The sequence below is a fragment of the Ambystoma mexicanum genome, chromosome 3p (assembly GCF_040938575.1).
Source record: "Ambystoma mexicanum isolate Mex_15411 chromosome 3p, UKY_AmexF1_1, whole genome shotgun sequence".
Classification (NCBI taxonomy): Eukaryota; Metazoa; Chordata; class Amphibia; order Caudata; family Ambystomatidae; genus Ambystoma; species Ambystoma mexicanum.
This window is the reverse complement of record NC_090925.1, coordinates 1,153,982,660-1,153,993,383: the sequence shown is the minus strand read 5'-3', so window position 1 is coordinate 1,153,993,383 and position 10,724 is coordinate 1,153,982,660. Positions and strand designations below refer to the sequence as shown.

Genomic DNA, 10,724 nt, shown 5'->3' with positions numbered 1-10,724 from the left:
TCTGTATGACAGAATGGCATTCCGTTCGTGCCACCATACAAATGAATAGAAATGGGTCGTAAAAAGAAAGCAGAAATGTTTTAGGCATGCATTTCACACACACTATTTACGCTACACTCTCAAACAGGACCCCAGTGCGGCAGTAAAATCCGTGTGGGTGTCTAGAAATGTCGAACTCCGAAAGTGTATCACTATTGTGGCGTTTCACATTTAACAAGTGACCTGGAAAAAACGACGATGCCTTTATTTTTAAATTTATTGGACTTTATGTTTATCTGTGATGTAAAATAAAAATGATATAAAAACATGTTGAGGCAGGAGAAAGTTGCAGCAGAGTGGCTCACACCGATCCCGTTTGGATGCTTCAGAGGAAGAATACTTTACGCAACTTTGTTAAAATGCACTTAGTGACATACATTGGAGGTACGGCACACCCATTTTCCTTTTCCTCGAGTTCACAAGTTGAGCCCAGAGACAACGTTTTGCAGGTTCAAGAAAATATCAATAAACCATTTGTTCCAAAATTGAAGTTCTGGGGTGAAACACATCCAGTCCTGCCCCTGGTCACCTCTTCCTGTGTATTTGAATGGCTGCAATAAGAATGTTAACAGTGAATGAATATTGCCCGGATTTCTAACTAACCGAATCTGAAATAATGTCTGTCTCATTCCCCTCCCCACCCCAATCCTCACCAAAAGCCCCACGTCTCACTTTCCTGTGATTGTGTTTCCTTTAAAATTAATATGAGTTTATGCAAACCCAGTGCTATTCCAGTCGCCTAAAAATATAAAAGTTAGGTGTGCAGGAAAATCTTCTGAAAAATGTATTGAAACACCAGGTGCTCAGAATGCCCATTGATCCACTCATCACCCCATCTTTGTAGTATGTGAACACAGATATCACTGCTGCCCCATCACCAGTGCTGGGAATTGGGTGGTGTACAGAGGAAGCATGAGAGCTTGCAGTCTCTAAGTGCTGGTAACTGTCCTATTAAATGAATTTTAAGTATAGATGAAAAGTGCTGGTTCTTTGCAAAAAAAATAACCTGTCAATACCCTGACCTGACCACACAGGCTAGGAGAACCCTGTTTTAGGAGTATTAGTCCATAACCTTGGAATAAAATATCCTCCCCGACTCCAAGGACCAACCCCCCCCACCCCCCAGCACAGTGTTGTGGTACTTCAGTAGAAACAAATGGCAATCCTCTTCCTGTTGCTGTTGCATTTCTCTGTGGCCCACAATGCATTTCCAGTTTCCAGTGCGGCCAAACCTTAAAAACTTTCGAAAGCATAACAATTCACAAATAAAATATAACAATATAATAAAGAAATTATAAAAACAATCTCCGAGAGAAAAAGTCTGACAATTGAATTGGTTCTTTTAGGTGGATACAGGAGTCTGTCGTGACATGCGTCCACGGTGAGGAGCGCGGACAATTCGGACCACGGTAAAATGTGTGTAGGTGAAGGTCACAGGAGTTTGTCTTGTAGCAGGTAAGGCCCAGCTTCACCATCTCTCATTTCCTCTCGACGTTTGTTGAATTAAAAGAGCCACCAAACTTTCCCAATCCTTATTTCCATTCCACATCCCAGGGCACAAAGCCTGGTCCTCGGCCTTTCCAGTTTTGGATGAAAGGTTAAGAAGCCCACTTACAAAACGGAATACGTGCAGCACGTGGATCTAAAACAGTTGCACAGGCTGGAAGAAAAAACAAGTCTATTGCAGAGTCCAAACCTTTGCCGTTTGAGCATGTGGAAAGAGCGGATGTGAGAAAAAAAAAATAGTAAAAAAAAAACGCGAAGTAAAAGAAAACAATTAGCAGGTGGCAATTTAAATGCGTATATAAATGCATGTCTATATATTTGGACCCCACTCCCCCTGAAGGTAAAATAGTGCACATTTTCATCCTCTAACACCAGCACATGAAGAGAAACTACCTTGATTGCTTGAAGTTTTCTGTACCAAACTGGATTCCGTTTTTCCTCAATGATGTTGAGGAGAGTTCCCCCCCCCCACACTGGTGAACAACAGGCAACATAAGTTCATGGAACGCTTTGTACAGGCAGTTCAACCACTGGTGGAAACAAAGTGCCAAATGCATTTTTTGTAGGTGCGGCCAACGGATGCACCTCCTGGGCACTACGTGCCCCTGGATGTGGCACTGTAGGAGGAGGCGGACTGACTCGATGACACCACCGCCGGAGAAGCAGACGCACAGCGATCATTGTGTCCCCTGGCGTCTGTGGCGTTTTTGACGTGATTGGACGCAGGCACAGGGTGGATGCATTCTTTAGGCTCAAAAGCATCAAGGCTAGCGTGCTGGTCGGAAGTCAAAGAGGAGGGTCCTACGCAGTGGCGTGCGTCCACTGGCGAGGGAGGGGAGTCTATAGCACTTCCGTCGGAAGAGAGAGGGCTGCCACATCGTCCTTCTCCTTGTAAGTACCGAACGCACTTCTTCTTCCGCCTAAGAACAGTGAAGAGAGTTATCTGTGAATAAAGGGTGGAGTCATCATTTCACACCTGAAAGCAGGACACTGCACCATCACTAACTGCAACATGTAAGCAAGCCAAACATACACTCGTCCCCAAGGCATGCACCACAAAGAGGCAAGTCCTCGCGAGGCACCAGCGCATCAGTAACATTGGAAATGTACCAGGTGGACCAATAAACAGTTTCATGCTCCGACTAATCGTGGGTGGACACTCAGGATAACATGTGGATCTCTTCCAGCGCATCTAGTCAGGATGTGTTTGGAATTTTCTAGATCCTTAAGCAAACAACTACTTTTTTTTGTCAAAGTATAGAACCCCAGTTTTGAGGTCAACAGTAGAAGTTGACGTCACATGAATTCTCATTCACATACAACCACTTTTGAGTTTTAAAAAAGTGATAGTATTAAAAATATTTGATTAAAGCAAAGTTCTGGTCGACAGGTAATCTAAAATATGCTACAATTGCATATAAACTCGACAATGCCCAGCACGGCCATGAACCTGCGCAGCGAGACAGTCCGTGAAAACACTGGCGTCTTTACAGGTATAGCAAGGCCCTGGATCAGGGATCTCCGGTTATCAAACGCTTATGTTAACTTGAACACCCAATGGGTTATTTTTTTTACAGCATACGCGTTTGGCTGTACTTGGGGTGCGACTGTACTTATAGCAATTGCAATCCTATTTATTTCTGGGGTGAATGGACACACGTGCAACCAACGTGAGATCTGAGCAGTGTAGTGTGTTGTACAGTCCCAACAACAGCTAATGTACAAGTTAATATGAAAGACATGCTCAAAACATTCAAGCAGCAACAAGAAACACAAAAACCACCCAAATAATTTTTGTAGTGTCGCCGCTGTGGTTAAGATTACCTTGCATTCGCATTTTCCACAGTAAATTGAAAAACCGACATTGGCTTACAAACTTTCAAAGTTAACTAAATATTGCATGGCAACTGGTTGGCTGCACTTAGACACATGATATTTCATTAACATTTGACTGGGTTGCTTAGAAATTATATTTTTGTAGGGTCTGACACCAAACCATTCAAAGACAGATTTCTCAAAATGGTCCACTTTAGTTTTCCCATGCACAAGGATCTTGGCCTCAATTGGTGCACACTTCAACAACATTCAAAATGGGGCTTTGTCATTTTAGAGGAAAAAGTACTGAATAAGAAAGGGCTAACCTCTGTGCAACACTACACGTGGGCTGGGCTGGGCACCCCCCTCACCCCTCCACCCCCACAAGAAGGGTTTCACCCTTGCCAACACAAGGTCTCTTATACTACGGTGATGAAGACCCTCCCCCTGCCCCCACAGGACGGTGGATGGGCGACATTGTCAAAAAGATCTAGAAGACCGATGGCTACAACACAGCTGCCGTTCACCACCCTATGGTGAATGGATCCCATTTTGTCGAGTCCCAGGCATACAGGGCAAATCTTTGGTCCATGATATCCAGCGTGCTTTCACAGTTTTGATTAGAACGTTCTGTCTGTTTTGCCTTCCACGGCCAGATTCCTCTGATCAGTGCTCTTTTCGGAGTCTAAGATCTCTTGTTCCTCTACCGCTTTTCTTGGCCCATGGGATACGTATCAGCTTCTTTTGGCTTCTTAGCCCCACCAAGCTCATTTGAGGGACCTGACCAATCCTTCCGCAAGTCACCTTACCTCTCCTTCAGCTCCTATAACAATCACCTTCAATCTTGCTTCTCTTCTCATTTTTCCTACGGAAAGTGTCCCTTTCACAGGGCCTGGCCCAAATGCCGCCTCTGGGGTGGTCAGGTATTTCTTTACTGTATCATTGTTGGTAGAAAAGCACTGTAGGGTCCTGAATGGGCAGCAGTCATATTAAAGACTTCTTCCCCCATTTTGTATTTTCACTCTGTGCAACAAGTATTTGTTTAGCTGGCCGTTCGTTTTTCCTTCTCCTGGGTCGTTCTGCCGAGTCTGCTATTCTTCCTTTGATTTTAGTTTTGCGATTCCCAATCGAATTGGAGGTTAGAAGTGGTTTTGTTCCCAAGTCGTACTGCTGAGTGAGGTAGGGTTTGGTGCTCAAGTTAGGTGTCAATTATGAGGGAAAAGCCTCTTTGCATGTACTGTGATGAAATGGAGTTGTAGTAACGTGGTTCTCTTGGGATTTCACCAGGCTTTGGAGGTTCCCGACTCTCATTGCAATGACCAAGTTGCACTTCCCATAGAGCTCTGCCTTCACAGACAGACATTTTCTACTGGAAGGGGAGGTGGCACTCAGGCTTCGTCACACAGGACAATGTTACTGGACAGAAGAAAAAAAAAACTGGAGTCGAGAATCTTCACCCTGGAGGACCTGGATTCAACCTCCTATCCAATAATTGGCAATTGGTTTGAGTTGTGGACAGTGTACAAGCCAAAAACGAAAACCATAAGAGACAGCGCTTGTAGGAAACAAGGTGTGCTTTTTAGGTCTCCATCGCCAAAACACAAATATGGAAAGAGTAGTGGAGCTATGCACGGACATCTCGGAAAACTCTCCATTAATCCTTTCAATACGGAGTCAAGGCGGTAGCTTGATTCTTCGCCCACTCCTGGCCACCCTCAAACCAGCCATCAGCAGACTGTTGAATTCTAGATTGCAATTTGGTTCCTTGCACAGCTAGGGAATTTGACTGCCTTGAACACATGGGAGCTCAATTTTTGATTGACCCAGACTTCACATCTGTTGTGCAGAATGCCAGATGCTCCTTTAGTGCAGTCAAGAAAGGGCTTTGAGTATTAAAATTAAGAGCCACTAGAACGTACCCTACACTACACAAAGTGATTGTTGACAAGAACCCCAACACTGCGTGAATGGCATTCTACAGTGCGAGGATGGGTGGTTCAGTTTGATGGGGATACAAAGCATTGGCGTTTGCATGCAAGCATACTAGTCAATATACACTGGCAATTATGGCACACCAGACAAAAGCTTACTCCTGCAACTTACAGTGGACAACTAGTGCTCCATCGACTCTGTGGGTGCACAACCCTGGTATTACCAAGTCATAGTTTCAGGATTTCCATAAATACTTTGCATCCAATGGATCCAAATGTATCTTTTATACATTCCGTGGGTATCCTGAAACCCATATATGTCTGCAGGCCAGAGTTGTGTACCACAGCGCTACGCTAGGTAACAAAAAGGCAACAGTAAAAATCCTGCGTTGGAATGTTCAGGGACTTAACCATAGAGGCCAGGAGCTAGGCCAAATACACATACAAACACTGCATGCCAGTTCAGACAGATGTCATCCAGTTTGAATGACAACCCCAATACCAGTGAGTAATCCTTTTACATTATACCAGATATACACTTTTAATTTAAATATTTATAATGCGTAAACCTTGGACCCATGGGCATCACGGCGCAACAACCCAGGAAACTTAACAAAAACCACAAAGCTATTCAGAGCAAGACTAATATTAGGGAATCGAACAAACAAGAGCGTTTTTAAGTTTCTTCTTGGAGATCAATGGACTTCTGACATCTGAGTTCCAAGGGCAGGTCATTCCAGCCCCCTTTTCAGCCCTCACGGTTCTGCATCTAGGAAGCATCAACTGCTCCTGGCCACTAGATCTAAGAGTTCTCCTGTAAGTTTTTTCAACCAGAAGATCTTGAAGGTAGAGAGGCATTTTGCCCTGTCTGCATCTATGAGTAATGTCCAGTAGTCGAAAAAGGATCCTTAACTCAACTGGGAGCCAGTGCAATGCCCGTCTAGCCATTGAAATATATATATAAGAGTGAACCAGTAGATAGAAGATGACAGGATAGGAGCCAGAGTTCGGCCGAGTTGTTACATGCCGCAGAGACATGGGCTTGGATGTGGTCTCTCTTCTTGGTGCGGACAGAGCTGATATTGCCTTTAGAGTAGGCGGAAAGCCAGTTTGTCAGAGGATGTGCAGGAAGCACGCAATTTTCTCTCAGTCACCCTGCACTTGCGTTTAAGGGTGACGAGGTCTGAGTCGTACCAAGAGTTGTACTTGGCTTTGGGCTTCAAGCGGATCCTCATGACCGGGCCAAGAACATCAAGGGTATCAAATATAGCAGAGTGTAGCATGGAGAGAGCTGTGTCAGGGTGTGAGTCAGCCAGGGTGTCGGGGATCGGGGGGTAGGGGGTGTGGGAATGCAGCGGCGAACGTCTCAACAGATAAACGCTTCATGGGTCAGATAACCGAGAAGGTAGGTGGCAGTGCTGAAGTTGGCTTGGCCCGAGGGGTAGAGAGAGTAAGATGGGAGGAAAGGAGAAAGTGATCACTCCAGGAGATCGGAGTGGTGAGAGGGAATAGAAAGGGGAAGGTCTGAAGAGATCAGACCATCTAGAGTGTGCCCTGCAGAGTGAGTTGGGCAAGAGGGGAAAATAGAGAGTGAGAGAGAGAGTCGCGGAGGTCATGAAAGAGTCCAGTGGAAGGACAGGAAGCATCCAGGTGGATGTTGAAGTCTCCAAGAAGGAGGAGTTGAGTGGTTGAGACAAGGAGGGAAGAGGAGAGGCCACCCACTCAGAGGAAGGAGGAGATATGAGCAGCAGGCTGATAGATGGTAGCCACAGTAAGGGAATAGCCCGGAGAAAGAGAGAGACTGCAGACCAAGCATTCAAAAGAGGAGTAGGCCTGCGTGGGCATGACAGAGGCAGGAATCCACTCAGGGAAGATCAGGGCTACACCCCCTCTGGAACGGTTGGATCTAGGCGCGGAGACGATCTTGTAGCCATCAAGGAGGAGGGTGTCAAAGCTTGTGACGGTGCTGGCCGTGAACCATGTCTCATTGAGACCGAGGATATTGAGGTCAAGTTCCTCCAGGAGGCGGTAGATATCAGAAGAGTGTTTGACAGCTGAGCGAGAGTGGCAATATGGAGAAGGTTGCCATCCTTGAAAGACTTCCAGGGAGGGGTACAAATCGGGAGGTACGCCCTGTGGAGGTGTAGAAGCAGCCCGAGGGGGGTGGGCAGAAGAGTAAGGAGGAGAGGGCAAGGAGGCCTGGGAGGAGACCACAGGGGTAGGCATGGGAACCGTGGATGGGAGAGAAGGGACAGCAGGAGAAGATAGGAAATTGAAGAGGCGCGGGAAGCGTCTATCAAAGAGGAGACGGTTGGCTTGAGGGCCTTGGTCCAAGATGGTACCATTCGAGTAAACATTAATGATGACCTTAGAGGAGTGGAGTTAGGCCAAGAGGACCTCCCACCGTGTGCCACTATTAATGGGAGAGGAGGAGAAGGGAGAGAGCACAGAAACCATATGTAGAGTCCATAGGTCCGGCGAGGGAACAACAAAGAGGATGTCAGTGAAAGTTTGCCTGGAGGAGGCACTGGTATAGGTGTCAGCGATGGGCAGGCCTGGGTTGGAGATCAGGATGTCCTTTTTAAACTTCTTCCTACCAGATTTAGTGAAGAGAGACGGATAGTCGATAGAGAAGCAGTTAGAAAAGATAGGACAGACAGAGAGCACCATAGAGTAGGTAGGGAGAGGGGAGAAGAGGAAGGTAGTGGGAAGGGGTAGGGGAGAACACAAGTGAAGGACACAGGGCAGGGAGCAAGCAGACGAGACAATTTGACAATATAGACAAGATGGTAGGCGCTTAGAGAGTGGCAGAAAGGTTCGCTAGCTGAGTACTTTGCTAGGCGGCAGGCCATAGAGCGGCACTACTAGCGCAATGCAATTTTAAAGCAGGGGAAAACGCATCTAAGTTTGAGAGTCTGCTAAAGGGTAGAGTGAAGGCAACACTCCTACCTTACTCAGTAGCTGCCGGAAGACGGCTGGCCACTGGCTTCCCTTGCTGACACCTGCAGACACTAGTGAGAGCCGCCCTTTGCCTTGGGGCCCTTAGCCGCAGGGGCTGCCAGGCAGAGGGCTGCCCAGTGAAGATCAGGTAAGAGTGGTGCACTGGCCTATCAGGGTAGGGGGCGGGCAAGGGAGGAGGAAGGAGGGAATGGAATCACGGAAGGAGAGAGTCTGGAAAAGGCAAAACGCACGCGGCCTGGGGGGGGGGGGGCTCAAAAAGACATGTGTGCAACAAGGCCCAGGAGGGTCCAGGCAACAAACACTCACCTGGGGCATCGGAGTGAAAGTGGCGCACACAGGCAGTGCAGGCCACTAAGCCTGGGAGAAACAAAGAGAAGCCCATCAGGGCAGGAGGCGGAGGAGGGAGGAGGGAATGGAATCACAGAAAGAGGGAGTCGGGGAAAAGGCAACCCTGCACACGGACTGAGGGGGCCTAAAAAAAAAAATATAACAAGTGCGCAACAAGGCCCGGTAGGTGGAGACTTACTTTAACAGACATCATGACAGTCACCTTGGATCTTTAGTTGAGGCAGGGAACTCCTCTTAGGAATAGGGAAAGGTAGGTTTTCTCTTGCTTTATCACTGAATAAAAGTCTTTAGCACCAAATATGTCACCTTTCGTGTCACAGTACTTTTGCACCCTTACAGTGCCTAGGAGGACAGGGAAGAGTTTGGGATTTTTGAGCATTATCGGGGGAATACCACAGGCAAAATTAGTTCAATGACACTGTATGTGTGGCTCGTTGCCATTATCAGGGGAATCCTGCAGGAATGGGGAGAGAGTGATGAAAATAAAGTAATTTTACACCTGCCGTGATCACATCTCCTAAGCAGAGGTAATGGATCTCTGTGCCCAAGGCCACGGCCAATGGCCTCAAATGAAACCTATTGGTGCAACATGTACAGTGGCCATGGCCAAAGGCCCTAAAGAAACCTCAGAGGCATGAAGGAATAGGGTAGTGTTAGTCTCCGCATATGCAAATCTACTGAAGGTCGTTATTTTTTAGACAGTCAACTGCATGTCCATCTCCACTAAGCCTGCTGCCCACCATGCCACCCAAGCTCAAGCCTGGGGCAGGAAACCCAGACAATCACCTGCTGGCTAATTGCATCTAGAATATTATTTAGGCTGTTTATCACATCCTAAGCATTGTGCTCCTAGAACAGAGGTCCCCAACCTTTTGTGTGCAATGAGCAAAATGTGCATATCAAGTGAAATGGTGAGCAACATCCATTTTTCGATGGAACATATCAGTGCTCAGTTGGCGGACAAATGGTTGCATTACAAATAAGAAATGTAATAAACCTAAAACTGCTTTTAGAACTTTTTAATTTTCTGTACTTAAGTTATCTAGACCATGTTCAATTATAGTAAAGGAAATTTGCAAGGCCTTCAACTTCATTTGCCATTAAGTAGTTTACATGAAATGTTGAGGACATCGAGTGGTCATGAGGAGATTTCTAAATGCATAGGACCAGTCATGTTCTAAAATATAGTAGGACTAAATAAACATTACCAGGAGTTTTAGGTTCTCAAGCAAAATATTTTTCTGAAATTTAGTGCAGATGTTTAGACAGTAAAATTGGTCACAAATGGAACACCAATTTTCAGTTGTACTCTGGGATTCTGTAGAGGGATTTTCTGGGATTTTAGGATCAGAAATAGTGTTCCACATTCATTGATAAATCCGTATTGTGGATTGTTTTTCCTTCAGGAATGTTATGAAATGTACATTTCTGATTGAACAAATTGTGAACACTATCCTGAAATGAACACTGAGTTCATTTTCCAATGTCCACGGTAGGTACCACAAAGAAGATGTCTGACAGCCAAAGGGGTTGGTTGGCAGTGCCTAAGCACAACAAGGAGGCAATGGAAAGAATGACTAATTCACAAGAAATTAAGATCCTCTTAAAACTGTTGAACAGTTCAGAGGCCACAAAGGAAAGTGCCACTTTGAGTCTTTGGTTGAAAATATCCAGGACAGAGCTATTGGTAAACAGCATCCCAAAGTTCAGGAGGTCCAGGTTATAGAAAGGGATGCTGCATGTTTTGATGCAGAATGTAGAATCTCAAAAAGAAAATTGAACCATGGTTTAATGAGAGGTGTGTACATGGCTGGTCAGATTTATAGTTTTAAAATGGCATATACAAAATGCCAAAAGACAACAAAAAAAAAACAATAAATAAAAAAAAGAGTTTGAGAAACAATGGTAGCTTTTTTGAAGGACACACCATGGTGTTATGTGTAATGCAGTTGTTGAGGCAGGCATTATACCATCTCCTTGGACGAAAGGTCCTTAGACCACCAGCCTCCCCATAGTTCTAGACCAATTTCCATACTCGACACTGCAAGAAGATATTCTCCAAATGTTGCTCAGACTTGAGGAGTGGAACTTGAAACCTCCCCCCCCCCCACCCAAAGGGATTTC

General features: G+C 45.8%; 1 protein-coding gene across 9 annotated transcripts in view; it reads right to left on the bottom strand.

Annotated features, from left to right (window-relative positions):
- Positions 1-242: 242 nt before the first annotated feature.
- TCF7 (transcription factor 7) overlaps positions 243-10,724 on the bottom strand; it is a 527,944-nt gene continuing 517,462 nt past the window's right edge. For 4 of the 9 annotated variants that reach the window (XM_069652547.1, XM_069652548.1, XM_069652550.1 and 1 more), the window contains one exon: positions 2,323-2,488. In XM_069652547.1, coding sequence (XP_069508648.1) covers positions 2,485-2,488 — 4 coding nt within the window. In that variant the 3' untranslated portion in view covers positions 2,323-2,484. Of the gene's footprint in view, positions 2,489-10,724 lie in introns of all 9 variants that reach the window. The other 5 variants (XM_069652543.1, XM_069652544.1, XM_069652545.1 and 2 more) reach the window with 2 other exon arrangements.